The sequence below is a fragment of the Chelon labrosus genome, assembly GCF_963514085.1.
Source record: "Chelon labrosus genome assembly, chromosome: 2".
Lineage (NCBI taxonomy): Eukaryota > Metazoa > Chordata > Actinopteri > Mugiliformes > Mugilidae > Chelon > Chelon labrosus.
Window position 1 is genome coordinate 10619336 of NC_140338.1, and position 24527 is coordinate 10643862.

Genomic DNA, 24527 nt, shown 5'->3' on the forward strand with positions numbered 1-24527 from the left:
ATGGGAATAAACAGGAATAAATAAGAAATTTACAAAATTGAAGGTTGGCCCTTAACAGGGAACTTAAATATAGTTGGGGGGAATATATTGTAGCATAGTCTTGGCTAAAACAACCAGATTTAATGCAAGTACACTCCTCAATCACATGCACACAGCACACTGCTTACTGCAGGGCTATTGAGGCCACGCCCCCTACATGAAGCCTGGAGGCCACACTTTTGAGCTCAAAGCACAAGACTATTGAAGCCACACATTTGAGCCCGCGGACTATATAAAGTCAAGTAAGTTTTGATAATATCATGGGGTAAATATATTTGATCTATAACGTTATTAATGTTTAACTTGCAAATATTAAATAAAAATGTATTAATACAGTAGCTAACTATCTGGTAAGTTAGGTGCTAAATGAAAGCTATTTTTGAAATGTCATGTTTTTGTATTATTTTGCATGGATGTCTGCTTATGACAAAAAATATTTACATTTATGTTTGGATATGATACAGTTTGTTTAAATTACCCCCAATTTCCAGTTAATTCCCATAAATTCCCAATAATTCCCATAATTCCCATAATTCCCATGGAAAGTTTCTAATTTGGAATATTTCCAAAATTCCCCAGTTTAACTTCCCATGGAAAGTTTCTGGAAATTTACCGGAAATTTTCCACCCCTTTGCAGCCCTAGCTACAACCAATCGGAGCAACGAAGAAGGTGACGTAGTCAGAGCGACGGAAAAGAGAGTTCCTTGCATGTGTTGTGGAAAAAACTTATCCTAATAGATATTAAATAGTTCTTGTTGCATCCTGTTTTTTTTTTTTTTATGAGTTCGCCTACAGGTTGAGTTTCTCCTACATTAATCATTTTTAAGCTGTGGATCAAACTTTTGCCGTATCCGGTTGGCAAAACTCCAAATACATCCTTCTTTGGTAAGAACGACCTCAGTGCAGTTTCTTGTTCCTTTCTCAGAGAAAAGCTTAACTTCAAGTCTTTCAGAGTGGCGGCCAAAGCCGATTCGAAAGAAAGCTGTTCGCTAGCAGCAGCCATCGCTCTGGTAGTTCTAGCAGGAGCAGGATGGGGGAATTCAATTCACGCGTAATTCACGGAATTTATGGTCGCAGGTCAGTCGTCATCATGTTAAGCCCGCCCACCGACTTCTGATTGGCCCGGTCCATCTTGGATTTTTTTCGAAATCTCAAGTCGACGGAGAGGAACTAGACTGCTATTCTAGGCTATGGAGTCGCAGCACCAGCGCACAAGAAAACTGCAGCAGACGTGTCACGTTTAATATTTGCAACTGTTTTTTTTATGTTTTTTTTATTATTATTATTTTCAAATTGACCAAGAGTGGGGGAGTAGGGGGGATTATAATAATAATAATAATAATAATAATAATAGCAAACATTTCTGCTTCAAAATATTGATTATTATACCGTTTGACTTTGGGGTAGATAAAGGAGCACAGTTCAAGAGCAGAAGAAGGGATATACATACATACAGTACAGGTAAAGCATAGCACCATTTTACACTGAATACTGGTGTCGTTAGCTTTGTGTATGTGTACAGTATTATACTAGAACTAGGACTTTTTCAGAACCAAACTGTGTGGTGGAAAGGTGATCTGTGTGTGGAAGCTGTGTGGAAGGTGGCTGGGGAGGGGTGAAGGGGAAAGGGGAGGGGTGCAACCTGTCTTGTCAGTGGCGGCGTCCCGTATCAGACATCCTACACCTCCGCTTTCGGTAGCTTCTCCAAACTCCTACCAGATGTTAGAAGTCAGTCAGAAACACACACACACAGCGGCAAAAAGATGAAACATTCAGAGGTTATTTTTTTTACAACGTAAAAAGCCAGTGAATGAGGTTGTGAACTTCTGATTGTGGATTCCTGCCATTGGGATATAAATCTTTCACACCCCTCCTGTTCCTTCATCACAAAGCCTGTCATCCCTAATTAACAGTTACAACATCCATTTGTCTCTTTTTTTAAAAACACCTTTACATTCTTTGGGCTGGGTATCAGTGACACAAACTACAAACATAATAATAATAATAATACCACTACTTTTTTTTTTAAGAGTGACACCCTAAACACAAGCTAGTCTACGGGTGGTCTACACTGGCGGAGGGTGTGACGGGTGGAAGACCTGGTTCAAATAGACCCTCACTGCGAAACGCCTCTACTGTTCCTTCCTTTGTGGACAAAGACGTCCGGGTGATTCGTCCCCGCTCAGACGCACAAACGGCCATTTCATCTACATTTAGCTTATCTCCGAGGGGTTAGTATTTGACACTCGTCTGATGAGTAGTTACCGTTTCGCCATCTGGCAATTGTAAAACAATAACAGCGCCTTTTTTTTTTTTTTTTCTCCTCTCTTTATAGCCTGACAGGTGACCAATGCTCTGCATCATTTTCCAGTCACGCCTCTTTGTTTCCATATGAAAATATAATGGGTTACAGTGACATTTAACATGCACGAAAACTCCCTCACACACACACACACACACACACACACACAGAGAGACACACGCACGCACATATAATCAAGTTGAGCTGTCCCGCCCTCGGGACTTGCACAATACTGGGCTCAACCAGACGGGACGTTTCTTGTAAATTACAATTATTTCTTTATACTGCAACGCGAGAACTGATTGGCTATCGCCAGGGGACACCAGCGCTGACCCCCCCCGAGTGATACAAGAAGTAGGATTAAGGAAAGGAGATACTACGTTCACACACACACACACACCCACACACACATGGTCTTTACTACACTCCGAGACAACACAACACCATTCGCAGTGCTCCTTTGCCAACCATTACGCTTCCTCTAAAACCAAGGCTTTTCTGTTTGATATGGCTTATCACTGTTAGTACAAAGGCTGAGCCCAGATATGTATATATATATATTTTTTGTTTTTGTTTAAACAGATCTGGGCTCAGTCCTGGTTTTTAACTGCCGTTGTGAAAACTGAGAGATACATGAACTGCATGAGGGTTTCTGAGGCCTAGGAAGAGAAAGAAGGATGAAACACTGGTGATACAGAAGACCACGAGACAGTTAGTTAGTAGCAGGTACAGTATAGTCCGTCTATCCCGAGCTAAAAGGGGGGGTTCTCTAGTTTTCCGCTCTGCTGCATCTCAACAACTCCCTTTAGAAAGCAGGATATTTTTACCCCCCTCTCTTTGGAGACTTCCCTCTCCACCTTTGTTCTGATAAGGAAATCAAGGGGAGGCTCCGAAGGAAAATCTAGGTCAATTTTAATTCAGTCACCACACCCTTTTATGACAACTCTTCCTCCGGTCTGCGCAGCATCACCGTCTAATCCTTCTTGGTCTGGTTCCAGACTGAGGCAGAAGCAAAAAACTTTCCACATTCCTGAGAATACAAGTACCAATCCAGCGACTTCAAACCCTTACTAAGTCAATTATTGTAAGACACAAGGGGCGACAAACACACAAACACACACACACACAGGTCACAAACGTACTCACTCATGCACACGAAGATTGTATTCTCAAAAAAAAAAAAAAAAAACGCACGTTAGCTCACAAATCACACCACAGATTACAAACAACTAGGTCTCGACAGTGATTTACTGTACACAACCACATTAAGTGCTAAAGTTTCAGGAGGTTGAGGATATACTGTTTTGTTACGTATAGGGCTCTCTGACTGTTAAAAAATAATCCCTACTATATACACACGCATGAACATTATTAGGGGTAATATCTTGTTGGAAAATATATACCTTTGCCTTTGAATAGTCTGCTCAAAAATAATAAAATAAAAAAAACATAATTGACTATGTTATTGGCACTTGGAATCACTAAACCCGTTATACGTACAGTGATCATCCTGCAAACAATTCAGTTAAACTGTGATCTAGTTTCTTGCCGAACATAATTTGTAAGTTAAAAGACCTGTTTTTGTCTCGGAGACACAGTGTTTAAAAACACAACTTCCACAAAAAAAAACACCCAAAAAAAGACCCAAGCCCAGTCATTTTTTTCAGACACACTGACAGAACTTTTTAAGCCTCGATCTGGACTTCTTCTTCTTCTTCTTTTTTTTTTTTTTCTCCAGAGAAGGGGTGTGGGTGGGACGGGTCCAAGACGGCAACGCATCGCTTCGTCTTTGACCCCGAGAAAAAAAACACTTGAACAAAGTAAAAATTCATAATTTTTCCAAAAGCGACTAATAATAAAAGCTTACACAGTTATTCGTTCCATGCAATCATATAAAATACTACATTTCTGTTTTTTCTGTTAGGCTATATTGGATATTTACAAGTTTGTTTGTTTGTTTTTTTTTTTCTATCATACAGGAAATCTGTACAAGGTCAGTCCAGTTTAACACACCTTCAAAAAAAAAAAAAAAAAAACAAGAGTCCGTCGTTACCGTGGCGATAAGGTGTTTTCGGATTGTGTTTTCCAGGTCTCCGCGGAGACTGGAGCACCGATGGGGGGGAAATGGGGGTTTTTCAAAAATCCATCCTGTTGCCGTGGCGACAATCTTTGGTGAGTTCCTCGTGGTCTCACAGACTTTCCTCTTTCCTATAAATCATTAGTTTCAGATGGGAGGAAGGGAGGGCGACGATTTTGAGGAAAAGGAAGTTTGCGACAGCCACGTAACCGAAACAAATGTTTGCAGCAATTCCTTTAAAAAAAAAAAAAAAAAAATTAAAAAAAATAATTAAATTCCCCAGGCTTTTCTCCACATTTTGCTCCAGACTTCACTGCGGTTGGCTGCTGACGCTGTCAGTCCTGTGTGATGTCTGAGTTTTCTGCTGTTTCTGGGGCTGTGGTTTCAGCTGCTGCTGGTGCCTCTGGTGGTGAGATTGTTGCCTTTGCTGCTGCTGCTGTTGTTGTTGTTGCTGCTGTTGCTGCTGCTGCTGCTGTTGTTGTTGCTGTTGCTGTTGTTGTTGTTGCTGGGGTTGCTGTTGATGTGTGGCCTGGGTGAATGTGCCCTGCTGTTGGAGTGGGAAAGCTGCCTGTAGAATCAGCTGGGTAGACTGGTTACTCTGAAGAAGACGATGGCCCTGGTAACAAAAAAAATAAATAAAAAATGCAATATTATTAGATGATAAAGACATTCTGTCAATACATGATAATAATATGTTAAATACACATGTCCATATGTCTCCATAAACATTTCCTGCCTCTACTGATACCTGTAGGAATTGCTGTTGTTGCTGTTGCCCCTGCTGGCTGTTCTGTGCCACTACAGTTGTCTGGTTTTGACCGTCACCCTGACCTTGGGTTGGTTGGGCCGGCTGCAGAGTCAAGGTCTGCGTCTGCCCCCCCTGCTTAGGTGACATAGAAAGTAAAAAAACAAAACAAAGACATACAGTCAAACAAATAACAAGGAAAACTCTTTCTTAATCTACTTTTAAGTTATCCATTTACAATCCGTCTCAAAAGACGATATATAGTCCACAACAGTCCACTTTACATAGTCTTTAATCAGAATAGTCCCGATCTAAGGGAGATACAGCTTCTTTAATTTCCTCTGCGGCTCATATTGGTGTGTGTGTTTACCTGCTGGCCGGCAAAGGGGTTGTATGCAGTGACCACCTGCCCCATGAACATAGAGGTGGGCACCATGACTGCACCGCAGGCGTGCATGGGAGCTGTCACTAGCTTGGTCACCAGCTGCTGCCCTGCTGGAAATCTGGTGAAAAGAAAAAAAAAATATAAGAACAGAACAGTAAAGAAAGAGGACTATATTAGTGTCCATGTCTCATATCTGCTTAAACAACCTGGTCACAGAAACTGTTCCTAGTATTTCACTTGATTGACTGGCGTCCGCTTACCGAATCTGCCGGTCCTGCGTGAAGGTGGCCACGGTTGTGCCTTGCTGTGTGTTGTTCTGCGGCAGGCTGGTGCTGATCTGCAACACGTTTGGCTGTCCTGGCTGGGAAATCATCATTGTGTTGTATAACGGAGCGGACACAGAGCCCTGGGCCTGGGGCTGAGCCTGGGGAGGTTGCTGGGGCTGACGCTGAGGCTACAGAGGACAAATGGGGGAAGGGTATGGTTACGTCTTTTCAAATAAAATAGATTTATAAAGCATTCAACGAGATATGTCAACGTTTGAACGTGGCTTAAGTGAACAGACCCATAAGTATACGGAGAAACAGCTGAAACTGAAACTCTTTATCACACCTTTAACACATCGATGTCTCACGACTATAGGGGTGTAGAGGGTGTCTTTAACAGCAAATATGTTCTGTGAGTTTTATGACCGCAACATCACTCTCACTGTGTGAGTACTTTGAAGTCTCACATGGTTAAAGCCACAAAAACAATGCCCCGTGGCTCTTCCTGTTATCTGAATGAGATGTAAATATCTCAACTTCACAGTATAGCACTGTGTTTGCGTTGCTTTTGAAATCCTCCATGTGCATGTGACCAACAGTGACCAAGGTTCACACAAGATTTGGGTTGGCAGACCACCTTGAATGTAGACTGCTGTAATTATTGTTGAACGGTTCCCTTTAGTAATGAAATTTAGCTTGAAAATACAATCGATTTGAACTTTCCCCATTCAACCAAGACTTATCGCAGCCTGTTTGTGTGCGTTTCTTTGTGTCGCACCTGTGTGAGGGCATTGGTCTGCTGCTGCTGCTGCTGCTGCTGCTGCTGCTGCTGCTGCTGTAGGCTCTGCTGAGGGGGCTGAGCCTGTTGCTGGATGGTGAGCTGCTGAGTTCCTGAATGGACGGGGTTTACTGTTGCTTGCTGGACCTGACTGGTCAGAGTATTTGTTTGCTGAACTGACCCCACTTGAGGGAGCTGTACGTTCATCGTTCCACTCTGCTGCTGCAGCAACATCTGTCAGGAAGGAGACAGCACATGTAAGGCACAGTGGTCTACATTTATCTACGTTTACACAGCATGAACTTATATTTTGTTAATCGTATGTTCGTGTCCACCTGTATGCCCTGCCCCTGGACCCTCTGTAGCTGGTCTTGGATGTTTCTGAGCTCATCCTGCTGCCGTTGGATGTTGGCCTGGATCATCCTGGTCCTCTGTTCTAGCTGGTCCTTTAGGTGCTGCATGGCATTCACCTGCGCCGTGAACTCCATCACCGGCTGTCGGTAAAGAGAAAATGAAATAATGCAATAAAAAATGTGTATTTACAGAAAATACAGAAAACAAATGAGTTAAAATAATAATCTGCAATTACTCAACAGATCGTTTCAGCTCTACGACACCTTACGCTGTCATGTGACGAAGGGACCACAGTGCAGTACCAGAATTCTCACCTGTACGTTTGTCTGGAGTTGCTGCTGTGGTTGCTGTTGTTGTTGCTGTTGTTGTTGCTGTTGTTGTTGTTGCTGCTGCTGCTGCTGCTGCTGTTGTTGTTGTTGTTGTTGTTGTTGCTGCTGCTGTTGTTGTTGCTGCTGTTGCTGTTGTTGCTGCTGCTGACTGATCATGCTTGGATTTACACTCTGTCCTGTGGTCTGGGAGCTCATAGACTGCAAATAAACAAAATGTATGATGACAACTGCTCCTCTGGCTCTGCCATGCACATTTTATGGCATGTGTCCTTTTTTTTTTGGTCCATAAACCTTTTAAGTTTTGGTCCATTATGTCTCACCTGACTGCTGATGGATGAGCGACGCTGTGACGACATCTCCATGGTGGAGGCCAGCGACTGCCGAGGAGGCGTGGCCGTGTCCATGTGTAGCTTGGATGCTGTTGCTGCAGAGAAACAATCACTCATGACCAGGAGTCGAAATTCAGATGACAATATTTTAACATCCAGCCACAGGGCTTAGTCATCGCATTTAACTCCATAACAGCAGCGTCAGCATTTATACTGCGCATCATCATATGACTAAATAGGTCAACGCATGGACACGCAGCTGTGTGTTTGTTCTTACAAGTGCAAGTGTTGTCAGAGACATGTGATGAGGACTTGCGGGAACTCCGCGAGGAAGTCGAGGGTGTTCGGCTGTGGTCGAATCGCTCAAGAGCCTCCTTCAGGCTGGACGTATTGAGCTGAGACTCTGAACCGGAGTCCTGGCTCTGAAAAGTAGAAAATAGTAAAAATAAACAAATTAAAAACATATATGGTAGTCTGACTTCTATTCAAAAATAATAACTAGACTGGATACTGGTAACTTTAAAGCAAGCCCTCATATAAAAGAAATACACCATTGGCTATCTTACCATTATATATTAACTACTATTAGATGCACATACAAAAAGGCAATTTATTATCAACTACAGTTGGAATAAGGTGAATAACCAGTATCCTTAATTTATGAAGTTATGATATTCATTTATTATACGCATGTTATTCTCTTCTTAGCGTTATTGTTGACTACTGCCTAAAGGAAAGTGAGATAACATCAGAGGAACAACAGTCAGTCTGTCACATTTGTGGACAGTGTGATGAAAGAGATAAGTTAATGGGCAGTAAGAGCTAACTGAGAAAAGTTAATGTATAACATGAGGAAAGGGGGCTTTTGACTTCTCATTGCATGAGAGAATTTACATAAAAAATAAGTTATGGGGCTTTATTTTGACATAAGGCTGTAAAATTTCAGCAGCAAAATAAATTTGGAATTTAAATGAATGCCTCCCACTTTATTTTTATTATGATTTCTCTTCCATCCACATAACAGACATTATTTGTTGTGCTTTAACGACATTGCACATTTATAAAAAACAAAAAACACATGTCCATTTCTAAGAAGTTATCTCCCACCTTATCTGCGCTGACATCTGGATTGGCCTCCTCGATGCCCAGCTCTCTGCGCTGTTCTGCCCTCACCTCTGCATAGCTGCATTTTTTATTTTATTTTTTTTAAAAAACAAACAGCGGAGGTTTAGGGACGACCAGTGAAGACACAATGAGAGATTTGTACCAGCAATAAAAGGCATATGGAAAAAAAGGGGAAGAGGAGACAGCATCCAGCAAACTGTACCTGACTACTGTGTGTGTGCAGACAATAAACTCGGGTCGAGAGTTCCACTGATGATAGGTGATGTAGTAGTGGGTCTGCAGCCAGATCCACTGTTGACCTTTAGTCAGGAAGCGGTAGTAGCATGACTTCCCTTTACCGTACTGCATCACTGAACAGGAGACGGGGTAAAAGCAAAGCTGTTACAATCAGAGAAAGGCTTTAGCGAAGAATCCGGAGTGAATATGAGACAACGTGGGGCCCTTACGTTGCTCATGACATTTGGCTAGCGTCTCCAGGTCATCCACATGGTAGTAGTCGTACCCCGATGTGCCCAGAACCTCGAAAGGCAGGTAGCCTATGATTGGTGGCGCTCTGAAAAGAGGAAAAGACGTCTCTTCATTCAGTCGGACTGCAACTGGGGTAGAGAGCTATACTTGCACAGAATCAGTGCGCCATACACTCTAGAGGTCGAGAGGTGAAAACTTTAAGCAGGTTATGCTTGTTCAACATGCAAATTGCTTCTACTGGCTCCATTTTGCATGTATGACTATTGAGAATCAGTATTTATGAAACAAAGACTGTTGAATCAATGTAATCACGTGAGGTTATTAGTGTGTTTAGTTTATGTTTATGAAAGAAAACCCCTTTATGCGGGAAAAGCAACAAAATAGTCCAAATAATTGTCATTAGTGCAAGAGCTGGGATAGGCTCTAGCCCCCCTGTGACCCTCCACAATGAATGAATGAATAATTAGTGCAAGAGAACTTCACATCAGCATTAGTTTGCCAATCAAAACATTAAATGGGAGTGGATGTTATTGGTTTCAGAAAGCTCCAGCAGTGGTCAGAGAGAGCCTCCCTATAATCTGTCACCGGAAAAATATGTATAGAGAATCTGGCGCCCGACAAGCAGCTCCGACAAAACACAATGGCTGCTTAAAGGAGCAATACAAAATCAAATACGTGTGTCGGTGCGTTTACCTGTGGTCTAAGAAAAGGAATTTCCATTCTAGACTGTGCCTTGAGGTGAATTCTTCATTGGGCTCTTCCACTGTACACATTTCCTAGTGACACAAAAGCAAAATCAAGATTTAGAGTCGATGTGTAGTAAACAAAATGACAAGCTCATGACTCATTGTGTTTTGCTTTTTCTTTTATTGCACAGCGGAGTGCGTGTCTTGAAAATACCTTGATAAACTGAGGTTTGGCCAGTCGCACAGTGGCCACAAAGCACACTTGGTCATCGAAGGCAGGTTGTAGTGATCGCTGTAACACCCCTGCCAGACCATTCCTCGTCACGTTGGGAACTGCACAACAGAGAAACGGAGTTGTTTACACGGCTATGTCAAGGAATATATTGCGCGGCCCTGAAAGTAGGGCATGAAATGACCACTTCCAGTTAGTGCATTATTGATAGCGCTTTACCAAATACACTGTGTGTTTACTCAACTTTATAACCTAGAAATAAGTTCCTATTGTTAACTTCTTTCTCAACGGATAAAAGCTGATGTCACTTTGTATTGGCGAACCTTGTAAATAATGATAAATGAAGGGGAACTGGACTCTACAAGTCCTTGTTTCAGCTTTTTTTAGACACACAATGACCCAGTGACTGAAAAAAAAAATCACACAGACGTAGTGTAAACAGATGAGCACACAATGAAAAACATTACTTTGTGACTCATGGCTTACCGTTATTGAGCGACTTGAAGTTGCCAATGAATTTAACATATTCATAGACAGGGGCTTCTTTGGGGTCGATGGCCCCTCGCAGCATATGACAGCAGAACTCCATGTGATTCTTAGCTGGAGACAAAAACAATTGTTATTGCGGGATCCAGAGAAAACTGAATGGTACTTTCAAAAAAACAGTGTGCGACTTTACATTATGCTTAACTATTTTCAGATATACAGGAAACATTATGTTTTATTAAATAGGTTTATGTTTTGGTCTGGTCTTTTTCTGAAAGCCCAAATACAAAAATATACACTTTTTATTTTTGTTTTTAAGTCACTGAACACACAATATGCTTCTGTATTATTACACCATTTAAAAACAAGCAGGAAGTGGTGTAAAATGATTCAACTAACTCTTCAGGTAGTCATTGTTAAGGCTCTCTGGGTCTGTGGGGTGTGTGGACAGAGCCTTGTACACATCGGAGTGTTCCCCAATTGGCAGGAAGTTTAACAAGTTCTGGTCCACCAGGTCGGCCTGGGAAAAAAAAATACAAACACACATTAGAAGAAAGGGCCAAACCCTTTTCAGCAGAGACAAGTCATCCTGACATGTTTAATCTAAGCCACACACACAAAAAAAAAAAAAAAAAAATCCGGTTAAAGCTTGTTCTACAATACAGTGCATGACTAATACTGTACACAGCAAACGAGAAAGGGAATCAGCGTTACTCACCGGCAGGTGCTCGAGTAATGAGGTGACACTCTCAGAAACGTAGAGGATGTTTCCATCAGTCATTATTGCTATAAAGAATCCGTCGAGAGCCTAAGGAGGGAGGGAAAGAGAAGAAATGTTGTTTGACAGCGGAGAATAATTTAAGGCTATCATGAGTTGGACAGATTTCATATGGTGATTCAGAAATAATGGTAAAAGTATATCACAGGATCTTAAACTGTAAAAAACTTAAGTCAAATCCACATGTTCGTTGAGCTGGCCTCTATATGGGAAACCTGCTACAGTAGGTATAACAGTGAATATGACACTAACATGAGTACAATATAAAAATGTGAGATTTCCGACCTCCAGCATGAGCTGTGTGAATTCCTCATTGCTAAGAAATGGAGGCTTCCAGTCCTGTCTGATCTCACTCGACTCCGACTGGGCCGAGATCTCTGAAGAAAGAAAGAAAGAGAAAGAGAGAGAGAGAGAATACTATTAGAATTTTAATACGGCAAAATAAAAGGCCTCTAAAGGAAACCTGGAGAGGTGACAACACATAAAAAGAGACACGGCACTTGGCGTGGAGGTAATACAAAGTACAAGGCCCACAGTGAAAACAAGATAGTTAAACAGAAGTGGAGATAACAGAGTGCAAAGGCGGTTCAAAGCAATAATAAAAAGGGGTGATGACTTGGAATACAGGAAAAAGTAATTAAGAGAACGTGATGTGTAAAATAATCACAAAAAAATCAATCATTAATCAAAATTAATTAAAAGAGAACTTTACAATTCGTCTTTTCTAAAAAACATGTTTACCAAGATGTGGTGATGAAGGTAAATAAACCCTGATAACAGCGTGCACCGAAGTGAAAGAGAAACCTAAATATAGAACAAGAAACATCCATCCTACGAGGCGCTCAGTGTAAACACGGGAAGTAACAATGAGGATGGTAGAAAGCCCTAACCTTTGTGTTTACACAAGAAGTCAATGCTTTTCTGCAGGATGGTGGACTTGTCCATCTTCCTGGTGTTGCCGGGCAACATCGTGCCGAGTTCCTTGATGAGGACATTGAACTGGTCTCTCCGTTTCTTCTCCGACTTGTTACGGGACACGCTGCAATCCAAAATGCACGAAGAGTTAATAGTCGAGTCACATGGAAGAAATTTTCTGATAAATTTTTTGCAAGCTCTTGTCATGTGATCCTAGAAATGTTAAAAGACAGTGTGACGGCTGTTAATGGCATACGTTAATAGTTCTCCAATACAGTACAGGAGCTAAAAATGGACTTACACTCATCTTTAATTAATATGTTATTAAACTTTTAAGTATATAAAAGCCTAACCGTCGAAGTAGTAAGTTCATCAGTATATCAGAACTCACCGTTTTGCTTTGTCCTTCTCATCTTCTTCCATCAACCCATCAAAGATGCTACAATCATCCCTGAAGGAGGAACAACAAAACTATTAACGCGCTTTCAGAGTTTATTTCCACCTTGCTTTATGTTTTCCCGTGTGCGCACGTTCATCGGCAGCCTAAAAGCAGACGCACATTGTTAATAATAATAATAGCCAATGACGGATCCTGACTAATGAGAGGATTCCTACAGTACACGCCAGTAAAGCAGCAGGTTTATTTTTGGGCCACACAGAAAACGAGTGAGGCAGAGAGAGTGGGTGAAGGAATGTGTTCTGCTTGCCAAGGAGGTTAAGCGCTTTTGTTTAACAGGGTGTGTCCTTGCGCACGTTTCAATTAATACGAGTCAAAGGGCATCTGCTCGATCTACAAAGCTAACATTTTATTCTAAAATCCTTGTTTTCCCCCCAAAAAAATATAGAGAAATATTAGCGAGATATAGATATTGGAGTGTAAGTAACTTTAATAGTAATATTAATCCCCAGCGCTGGCTTGACGATTTTACCAACAGGACAGTTTTTCCACATTTACACAAGTATGCATGACGTCGTGATATATATCGTCTACTTCTCTGTGTGTGTGACAGCATACCCTATGCTTGATGTCATGGTGGCTGCTGATCAGGGCTGTGGCTGCAGTGATTTGTTCTTTAAGCGTGAGGTAGGCATTTGGAAGACCACCTGGAGAGACAAACAACAAGTACTAGCTTAACTAATGTCAAACTGTATTAGTTGACTGAAAAAACATGCAAAAATGGTCCGTCGCAGATTATACTGAAGTAAGAGGCTGATAACAGTACCCCGATTCTGTCAATTAACGTGTTGTTAGTCAAAACATGAACCCAAAAAGACTGGCACCCCTAATTAGTAGCTTTCATTTGCACACATGTGTAACTGCATACAAGTACACACACAAACAAATCAGACATTACAACAGTAAAATTGTTTTTTTATAATCCTTGGTGATACATGCAATGAAACAAAGTATTTGTGTATGCCTTTCTGGATGTGTTTGTGTCGCTGTATCTTAATCCAACACTAATTACAGTATTTGTCATCAGAAAAACAGAAATCTTATGTCACAACCTATCACAGGAAGCGTACACATACTTAAAAAGAACCGTCTGCGTAAGCAAAGCAGAAAATCAGACGAATTTTAAGTATATTTAAGTGTATAAAGAGAATACAGCGCTGCGTGTAGTCACCGCTCACCCCACTGCAGCGTACGCGCACGGTCAGTAGACGTCTTTTCTCAGGGGTTGTCGAGAGGGTATTGGGGTCAAGGCTGACTCTGGGGTCAAAAGCGGCGTTGAGGTCATTGGGGTCACGAGAGGGCGCCAGACCACGGAAAAGACATGGTGGCCAATCAAACCTGTGGGAGGAAAGAGTGGAAAACTGTGGTCATGGGGGCTCACCGGCCGGTATTAGTAGGTAGTATATAGAATTTTAATAAAACAGTCCTACACCAAGTCTTCACGAAGGTTATGGTATTCGGTATCTGTTAAAAAACAACAGCAAGCTTTTGTTTCAGGTGTGTTTTCATTTTGGAGCCCGACGCTTATCGCGCTATTGAAATGTATTGTTTTGCACCGACACGTGTTTCTATTATTTTTGACGATCCCATTTTAGTCAGTGGACTAGACTGAACAACAAAAACAACTTGTGTTTGATTCAGACACAAACTACATCCTCCAAAATGACCATACAGCTGAATTACAACCTTTCGGACTGTATTTTAACATAAACTGGACATTATAACACTCTTACAGTCGACATACGAGTGTCCCAAATGATTAGTGAGTGAATATAATACATAATTTTACAGTGTGTGAACTTGACATATATCGGGGTTTTAAGGCAAAAAAATGACAGCATGTATTTTTGTACAAATATATTAATTCCAAACAATAACTTAATAGTAAATTACCTAACGAATGGAATTTATTGTATGAAATAAGGAGCTGGAACTGAAAGTGTGACATATATTAATGCAGCAAGGAGAAGTATGTTCACTTCTGAAAATGTTTACTTACTTTCTGGAATGGTTCTTGAAGAGAAAGAAACTAGCCGTTTTCGATCCTAGCCTTCCAGGCACTGAGGAATCCTCACGTGCAAGCCACACCTCACCTGTAACACAAAAAGCCCAGACACACAAACTTACCATGGGGACTGCATTCACGGTTTACCATGCATGCAAATTCTAGAGGCCAGCGAGGACTTAAAATACGTCAGCTGCCACAAGTGCAAAAATTAAACGTGGGCAACCATATATATATATATATATATATATATATATATATATATGTATTTATATTATACAGATGTTTCCTTTGGGGTATAAAATGAAATACGGTCATTCGCAGTTTCTCTGAGACTAAGAGTGAAATATTCAAACTGATAATGGGTTATTACAATTAGTTATGAATTAAAATCTTACAAAATAGTGAAATTTGCGACGAAATACCAAAACAAACACATCTTTTTTTGTTGTTGTTGTTGTCACATTTGTATGATCAACGATCTAAAAGTACAATATCCACATTTAAACTTTCAACTGAGATCCAGTAACGTACAAATGCTGGCACTTAGGTTTCAGGAACCATGCATTTAAATTACATTTTAGCTTCAGGACTCAAAAGAACAGAAGACATACATAAGGAGCAGAACTCAAACCAGCAGTGCCATCAGCTGGTCAACAGACCACCACTTGAATCTCAATGAAAGCCAAGAGGATTTAGCCCAGATATGTCACAGCAAGCAGCAAAGGTCAAAGTAGTAGCAACAACAAAAAAAAACCTGTGGCTAACCCTTTGAGTCTTGCTTTACATATATCCAAACATTATTGAACCATCTTAAGGAGTCCATACTGGTCGACCCGGGGCTCTAATTTGGGATGCTGACCTACAGGAGTGCATTCCTGATGGGCAATACGTGGAGCCTCATTTGACTGAGCTTGTCCACTGGGCGATGAATACACTTCTCGTATACTAGTAACAACATGGCGGAATGACCGTAAAGATAACATGTCAATATACATTTTAGTGCCACAGGTGTTAACTTATACAACCGAAATAGAGCAGTCCGCGTAGCTAGCTAGCAGGCTAACTAAGCTTGCTACCGAAAAACTGCCCATTTAACCCAGAGATTTAATGCTCTTACTGGCCCCCGTTTCCTCCTCTCTACTCTCACAAACACTGAATGACACACTTATGGCAGCCAGCGCCTGTCGTGTACGTTAAAATAAACAGGAGGAAAACCAGTCTTTCACGGCGAGCTGGCGCCGAGCCCCACGTCTGTCACGCAACAACTGACATTGAAGAGAAAAATAAATCTGTTAAAAAAAAAAAAAAGAAAAAAAGAGAGAGAAAAAAAAAAGAATTCTTTTACCGTTGGTGCCTCAAACACCGCGAGAAAACCGAGCATCAACGTCCGCGCGCGAGGGGGGCAAACGGTCGCGCAAAAGCCGACAAAAACACGAACCTCGGCGGCGTAGAAATGTCCAAAAGCAGCGATGGTGGAAACATTTTTTCGCGGCAGATGTATGTACACACACTATCACACACGTACGTACAGTCCACGGTCACACACACACACACACACACACACAAGTCAAGTCAAGGGAGGATACGCGCGCACGCTCGCCCACTCGTACACATACACACTGGCTGCTCCGAATGTGGGTCACTGGGCCTTGCTCTCCCTCAAGCGTGCGGAAACAGTCCCGAAGCCTTGCTCTGCACTCCGACCGCTTCCGCACGCTAAAGAAAAATAAACACCCGTTTCACCAAACCGCGGCGGCCGCGCTTACATATCACAACTTGGGCGACCGTCGCTGGCTTTCGCGTCGCTGGCTTTTTTTTTTTTTTTTATCTAAAAAAAAAAAAATAAATCCACTTACCTTCGCGAATAATCGGTGGCAGTCAGCGTGTTTTTGCTCTTGCTTGAGCGTTGCACCGAGGTGGTGGGGGCCAGGAGGACTCCGTGTTGGGAGAAAAACAGGAGGCCTACTTCATATCGCGACGTACAGTCATGCGCAATAGCGACAGTAGGGCGCTCCAGTTAGCAAAGTACAGTAGCGAAAACGGAGGGAATCGCTGAGTGATCGTCAAATGGGAAATGACTCCGTGTTTTTTTTTATTTATTTATTTATTTATTTTTTCTATTTTATTTGTGGCTCTTCCGGCCAGAGTAGTCAGCCGTTTAATTTTTAATATAGCAAAAAAAAAAAAAAAAAAAAAAATTCTCAATGACTTGTAGACGAGTGCTTTAAAAAAAACGTCAACTGACAGTTTATTCGTATTTTATACACGACTATTTTATTAATACTACAGCTTTAACCTAACCTTTAACCTAATACTTAAAATAAACTTTAAAAAAAAAAAAAAACAAGACTAATATGCATTATTAAAATCATGGTATCACACCGGCTGTAAATTACAGTTCAGGGCTGCAGTGAATGGACTGAGGATGTGACACTGGATGGTGGCCAGGAGGGTGCAGAGCAGGGTAGGGATGGCCCTGTCTGATGGCGGGAGGGGGGGGTGCGGGAGGGGGAGGCGGGTTTCCCCCTTTTTTTTTTTAATCGACGTCCAATCACAAGCTCCACGAGGCGTGACGTTGTGCGTTTACTGTGTGGAGGTTCCCCAAACTTCTTCACAAAGTTCATTGTGTGACATTAGAAACTCCCTTTAATGCTGAGTTGGGAATGATCTCACTGTTTCTCCAAACAATATGCAGCTTTTTTTTATGACTGCTTTTACTGACAGGCAGAAAATTACAAACACACCTAAGTATTAGTGATTAAAGTGACCAATTTCAAGGTAAATACAAATTAATAAGCAATGTAACGCTGCAAAAAAAGTAGTTAACAAATACACCGATCAGCCACAACATTAAAGCCACTGACAGGAGAAATAAATAACACTGACCATCTTGTGGCCATGCAATGTTTCTGCTGGGAAACTTTTGAACCTGGCGTTAAGGATGTTGCTTAGACATGTACCACCCACCTAGACCAGACCGGACACCCCCATCCCACAGCAATGACACTGGCACACACACAAAAACGGTTTAAGAACAACTCAAATGACATGAAAAACAGCACAAGGTGTCGACCTGGCCTCCAAATTCACTAGATCCCAAACTGATCAAGTATCTGTGGGATGATCCACAGAGGCCCCTCCCCTCAACCCATAGGACACACGGGACCCCATTAACAACATTCTGTTACCAGACACCACAGGACACCCTCAGAAGGCCCACGTCCATTCTCTGATGAGTCTCAACTGTTTCGGAGGCACAATGTTAGGAAGGAGGTCATAATGCTATGCCTTATCTGTGTATAGTGTTTGCATTTATAGCTATGCACATTGTAAATAATCATCTTTATGGACTAGCGACTACTGCGTTTGACTATCGATTATTTCAAAACAAATCAGCCGTGTGTAAACTTTGATGAGATCACCTTTGCTGAGTAAAAAGCTGTCAATCCAGAAATGTGAAAAACACCTACGTAAAAAAAAAATCAATTAAACACCGGCTGACACAATAGGTCCCGGGAACAGCACGTTTACTTGTGGCTGTAACAGTCCTGGTGCATTAGCAGGAGGGCGCAGCACTTGAAATGTGATTTAGCCAGCAACAGCCTGCATCAGAAAACACAACAGTTGTTGTTGGTGTTCATACATTTTTCAATATCATGGAATATATCAAATCAGAGTCTTCCTGCCTCTTTGCGTGTGTTGTTTTGGCAGCCATGCTGTTCGTCATTATTAACACGTTTCTTCTTTTTCATCTCCTTCTGCCACATTACTGCCCCTGTATGAAATGCACTGCTCCCGGTTTCGTTTAAACATCACAGAGATTTCTCCATATTTATTTTAATCTGTCTAGGAACTATGTATGCTTTTATTTCATTCTTCTTAAAAGCACCACTGTCATGGGTATCTTGCAATTTAACTGCATCATGCATACAGTGAGGCTTTTATAATTTCTCTGAAACACTGCAAACAGTAAAACGCTGCCCGCGCTAGACGCTATTTACTAACCTGGTGCCACGTCATGAAAATGCCTACTGTAAATTAAGCTGCATTTCCTCTTACGACTCAGTGCTAAATACATATCCTGTCATAAATGCTGGCACGCAGCCTCTCTGCGATAGACTTATCAGCACTCTGACTTGTATTATCCTGAATAAACACGCGGGGGAATAAATCGTCAGATTATAATACTGAAATAATGTTCCAATGTTATTTTTCAAGCAGCCTTGCAATCAATGTAATGTTTGACTGATGTATTCCCAAAGAAGCAGATGTTTTGAATTTTAACAGCAGCCCTTGGAGGCAATGTTAATGTTCTCATCATTTCATGCGTGCACACTCGCTATTCTTAGGCTTGTGCATTAAACATCTTGAGCTCGCTTTTAGTTTATTGTTACAACGGTGGCAAGCTCATTAGTTCGCTCCTCCAGTTTGGACTCATTATCTCCGTGCTGTGCTTCCTAGCTGCCTCCTACTCCTGACGTCACTCTCCTTCCTCTGTGTGAACTCCATTTGCACCCTCGCACTTCTTCCCTGTCAACATTTTCGGTTCTCTCTTTAGTTTGTGTTGGACTAATCCTTAACGGCTTCTCGAGGATTCAGCAGAATTGATTTCTGCACAGATTTAATCCTCGCTCTGCTCCCTGCCCTTTGACTTTACTATTTCACAATCGGTTAATTCTTTTTATTCATGCAACCATGCATCCTCCCATATTGCCTTATAATAATAGTGACTGTAACTGCTCACGTGCATTTTCACCAAACTGCAGAGGGAGAATGCAGTAGAGATACTCACACAAAGGGGCGGCGCAGTGAGGTTCGAATCCAGGAGTTTGCATGTTCTCCCTGTGTCTGCGTGGGTTCTCTCCGGGTACTCCAGCTTCCTCCCACCGTCCAAAGACATGTTCGTTAGGTTAACTGGTGATTCAAAATTGGACGTAGGTGTGCATGTGAGTGCGAATGGTTGTCTGTTTCTCTGTGTGCAGGGTTTCTCTGCCCTGCAATAGACTGGAGACCTGTCCAGGGTCCGGGGTGTACCCCGCCTCTCGCCCAAAGTTCCACCATCGTACTTTGTTAGATATAGGTGTGGGCATCTTTGAGGGATCTGTGAAATAGGTTAGAGAAGCAGATTTGGGACAAAATGGGTGGAATCCAGAAGGTCCCGGGTTCGAATCCATGGGCCGACTGGGGCCTTTTTGTGTGGAGTTTGCGTGTTCTCCCTGTGTCTGCGTGGGTTCTCTCCAGGTACTCCGGCTTCCTCCCACCTTCCAAAGACATGCTCATTAGGTTGATTGGTGATTCTAAATTGGCCGTAGGTGTGAGTGTGAATGGTTGTCTGTCTCTCTGTGTTAGCCCTGCGATAGACTGGCGACCTGTCCAGGGTGTACCCCGCCTCTTGCCCGATGACAGCTGGGATACAGACAGCAGGAACAAGCGGTTACAGAAGATGAATGAATGAATGAATGAATGGGTGAAATCCCTTCTACATCCACAGCTGAGGTACCCTTACCCTCCCCCAGCCCCAAACTGTTAACCTGCGGCCGGCCGCATGAATGGCTGCCTGTTGTTCTGAGTGCACTCACCACTGTGTGTATGAACGGATGAGTTAACGCACAATAAAGGTGGTATTAACAAAAGGCAACAACTAATTACATTTGCATTTAACCAAAACAAGAAATCACTGCCGCACTTATTCTTGTGCATTCTGGCATTCATGGCAAAAAAATAAAAAATAAAAATACTACCGCCTGAATTCTCCAAACATTTTGCAAATAAAATCGGTTTAATTCGTGGAGCAAATACACGGCAATAAAGAGATGATAAGTAAGTACAATAAAGCTCATGTGTTATTCATAAGATTCAACACTTGTATGTTTCCTATCCTTCCTCCTTCCTGCCCATCTGCTCATCTTTCCATCTCCGAGACAGAAAGCCTTTCAAGTGAACACCCACAAAAACCATCAACAACAACAACTATAAAGCACTTAGCAGTGGAACGACCCATCTTTGTTTTCACAAATGTGACAAATCCAATGGAGCCACACTCTTTCCTGCCAGCAAATCAAATCAGTGTTCATTCTCGCTCTGGTTCTGCTTTTGGAATAAGTCCTCCGGCACGAGCCTCTCCCAAACTTGAACGTAACAATCATTCTCGAATGCTCAATATCAGGGTCTCGGTGCCTGTCGGCGGGTCCAGCAAATGATCTCATGGAGCTACGATCCCTAAACCAGCTTAGCCCCCCTGCTCCCACCCCTAACTCCTCATATAAGTGCTTCATCCCACTTGTACCTATTCTCAGATATTGAATTACTACAGGGTAATGGAAACCATGCAGAGTGCTGTGGGACATCCTTTTCCCACACAACAACCGTTTAATCACAGACAAACGTCGGGCGCTGTGCCACATTATGTATCAATGTCTGCGTGTGAGTGCAACAGAGACAGAAAGACCACGAAAAGAAACAAAGAGGCTGCGTGTGCGCGTCTGACATTAAACCACAAAAACCTCAAGAAGTGTGTCCATGTTTTGTGTCAGACACACTTACAGCTACGAAAAAAAAAAAAAGAATATGAAGTGAGTGAGTGAAATCCATATTTGCAGGAAACATTTGTAACATCATAATGGGCCTTAATTGCAGCAGTAAAAAACGTGAAATGATGAAGAGGCCTCTCTTTAATTGCTCCCTTTCTACTTAGTCCCAGTTGGTATGAAAGCAGTACTTCAGTCACAGATTAACATGGATCATCAAACCTGAGTGTGGGTGTGGGTGTGTGTGTGTGTGTAGGAGCTCATTTCACACTCACGCAACCAACCTACAACCACCATACTTCCACGCGGTCCGGGCCAGAGCAGGCGTCTCCACCTGCCCTCCCCGCCGCAGCCAGATACCAGGGTTCTCTCATGTCACGATCTCCTCCTGTTCTTGGATTATCTCATCTGCCCTGACTTTCTCTTTCTCTCTCTCTCTCTTTTTTGTTGTCATTGCTGTTTCTGATTTTGTGAAGCCCTTTCGTGGAGCTCCCCTCCTCTCCGGCAGTGATGTCGTCTCTCCTGAGGGAAGAGATGCAGAGAGTTTTGTTCCGACCTGCAAAACAGAGACTGGTGGAGTTCATCGAGATTGAGGAGCCGTCGCAGGGAAGACATTTTCTCTGTGCCTCAGGTAAACAGCTCTTTTTTTGTTGACTCGAAATTGAAAGCAGCTTGCACTTCTCTGCTGGGCCGGCACCTGGTAGTCTGCCTGAAAATATGCTGTTTTACGTTCTGCAGTTGGGAAAAACAAAGCGGTGCAGTTGTCAATAGTGCAGTGTCAGGTATCCCGGGTGCCCCTAAAGTCTGGATCCAAGAAGTCCCAAACCAAACGCTCCAGCATACAGGAGTGCTACATGAGGACGGAGATCTGGGCCCTGGAAGACCTCACTCTTGTTGATGGACGAGACCCTGATGTGGTAATTAAAGTTTATTTCTTATGTTTTGCATGACCATACTTCCTGTAAATGCAGACATTTTGTGTCAATGAGTGTGGAACTCACAGCTGTCAGTTTGCCCCTTTTTACAGAACGATCTTGAATCTTGAATCTCGAATGAAGGCATGTTTTTAATTTAATTCACTTTTATTTATGTTAAACATTAATTCATTCATTTGTTCATTCATGTTCCTATTGGTATTCCAAGAGGAGTATAAACCATCTTTACTGACCAAATCAAACACAAAGCACTGTAAACACTTTTACAGTAGAACAGGGGCGTCAAACTAATTTTAGTTCAGGGGCCACATACAGCCCAGTTTGATGTCAAGGGGGCCAGACCAATAACACGATAGCGTATTTACCTATAAATAACGACAACTCCGAATGTTTCCCTTTGTTTAAGTGCAAAGAAGAACATTATGAAAACGTTTACATTAAATGACTGGACATTTCTAAAGAAAAAGAAATGCAATTTCTGTTCAGCGTTGTGTTATGTCCACAACTCTTACTAAATCTGTGTGAACCCTAGGAATAGCAGTTACTTTTATTGGAAAAATTGCAGTTAATGTCTTCAATGTAATCTTTGCAATTTGCATATTCATCCCGCAGGCCAGATTAGACCCTCTGGCGGGCTGGGTTTGGCCCCCGGGCCGTATGTTTGACACATATGCAGTAGAATAATATATTGTATGTATCTAATTAATATTAATATATAAATATAATGATCGGTTCTGGGAATGTGAATGTTCTATCAGTCATTATAATCTGATTTTAACTCATCATATGTGTACATTTGTAAGCTGTTACTGGAAAAAAAAAGGATTAAAATCAATGCCAGAGGCCAAGATATTCTGAAATGATTTTACTTTATCCCACTCCAGGACGACGCCTGCTTCCTGCTGCACTTCGACAACGTGCGCACAGTGACGGCCGTCAGCTGCTCGGCCAAATACTCCATGGTGCGGGCCCTGGTGGCTCTCTGTGACCAGCACTGCCAGAGGTCACTGACGCTGAGGAACTTTGACTGTGCTTACATCAAGCCCACCACCTTCTACTCCAACAGAGGGGACTGTGTTGTTCTGTCGCAGATATGCTTCTATGCCCTCAATTTGATTTGTCTGTCCATGTGTCCCGTGCCCCTGGATCCGTAAATGCAGTGACACGATGGCTCTGCGTGTGTCAGTTAAGGCGTGTGCACCTAGCACATGCCTTACCTTGTGACGATTAGGACATGTGCAGTAAATGTAAGGCTTCATGACACAATCTGGGGAAGATCTACCCACAATTAAACATCTTTTTTTTTTCATTAATACCTGTATAAACTGTATAACCTACATGCTGTTAACGCTATAATCCACTTTTGTCATCTTTAAGTGACTCATCCCTTTAAGCATCCTGCTATTGTGATTTTCAACATAAGCGGCAACTTCATTCCTCTCTTTCCATGTAACCTATTGAATATAAGCTACAAATAATGTGTTAGTGGTTTTGTAATTACACCATACTGTAATGTGTAATGTCAGCTGTATTTTTCTTCATGCCGCCGTTTATCCATCTTCAATCAGCCAATAGAATTAGTGAAACAGCAACTGCATTTGACTTTGTGTTGGGGTGTAGCAACTCGGTACAAAAAAATATCATTTAAGAAGGTCATTTTTGCATACTTAAATATTTTACTGACTAATTGCGGCCTGTTTTAGACAATGTATTCATCGTTTGTCACCCAGTGATGATATAAATAAAGGATTTTTATTTCATGTGCTCACCAGAAAGCTCTGTAGCAACAACTTAAACATGCAGATTTCCGTGTTGTAACTAAAGTCACAAAAAAAAAAGATATGAGGTGATTCTTCTCAATAAATAACACGTGACAAACTCAAATGTGTTCATCATTTGTCACCCAGTGATAATATAAGTAAAGGATTTTTATTACATGTACTCACCGGAAAGCCCTGTAGCAACAGCTTAAATATATAAGATAAGATAAGATAGGACTTTAATTATCCCCGTGGGGATATTAGGATGCTACAGCGGCAGGGAACAGCAGTGCAAGATACAAAAGGACACAAAAAATAGAATAAAGTAGACACAAGAAACTATATAAAAGTAAATATGTTATGGTACAAAAAAATATTTACATATTGCATCAGGTTTTCAGTAGCTAACCAACCTCCATGGTGTTACTAAATTCACAAAAAATAAAATAAAAAAAGATTCTTCTCAATAAATAACACGTGACAAACTCAAAGTTGTAGTTTTTCCCTTTCTTCCTCTTGTAGTTCAGTTTCGTGCCCACAGGTGGC

The 24527-nt window shown here is 41.9% G+C and overlaps 2 protein-coding genes across 3 annotated transcripts; one reads left to right on the plus strand and one right to left on the minus strand.

Moving 5' to 3' along the window:
* Positions 1–3236: 3236 nt before the first annotated feature.
* Positions 3237–16683, minus strand: clockb (clock circadian regulator b). 2 transcript variants are annotated; one of them, XM_084568594.1, is made up of 24 exons: positions 16616–16683; positions 14751–14844; positions 13930–14089; positions 13310–13398; positions 12686–12745; positions 12270–12418; positions 11665–11756; positions 11320–11409; positions 11001–11121; positions 10602–10715; positions 10098–10216; positions 9891–9973; positions 9176–9282; positions 8932–9079; positions 8712–8787; positions 7882–8026; positions 7596–7699; positions 7261–7473; positions 6928–7086; positions 6593–6826; positions 5809–6002; positions 5534–5666; positions 5167–5298; positions 3237–5034 (listed from the first exon to the last, which is right to left on the minus strand). In XM_084568594.1, exons 4-24 carry the CDS (start codon positions 13324–13326, stop codon positions 4729–4731), a joined length of 2796 nt encoding a protein of 931 aa, XP_084424720.1. In that variant the 5' UTR covers positions 13327–13398; positions 13930–14089; positions 14751–14844; positions 16616–16683; the 3' UTR covers positions 3237–4728. The 2 variants fall into 2 exon arrangements, with proteins under 2 accessions (XP_084424720.1, XP_084424719.1); XM_084568593.1 differs by having other exon boundaries at positions 5167–5301.
* A 5113-nt stretch (positions 16684–21796) lies between these two features.
* exoc1l (exocyst complex component 1 like) lies at positions 21797–24275 on the plus strand (the record flags this gene model as incomplete). The annotated part of the gene is made up of 3 exons (XM_084555016.1): positions 21797–21917; positions 22025–22203; positions 23106–24275. 3 exons carry the CDS (start codon positions 21797–21799, stop codon positions 23373–23375), a joined length of 570 nt encoding a protein of 189 aa, XP_084411142.1. The 3' UTR covers positions 23376–24275.
* Positions 24276–24527: the final 252 nt, after the last annotated feature.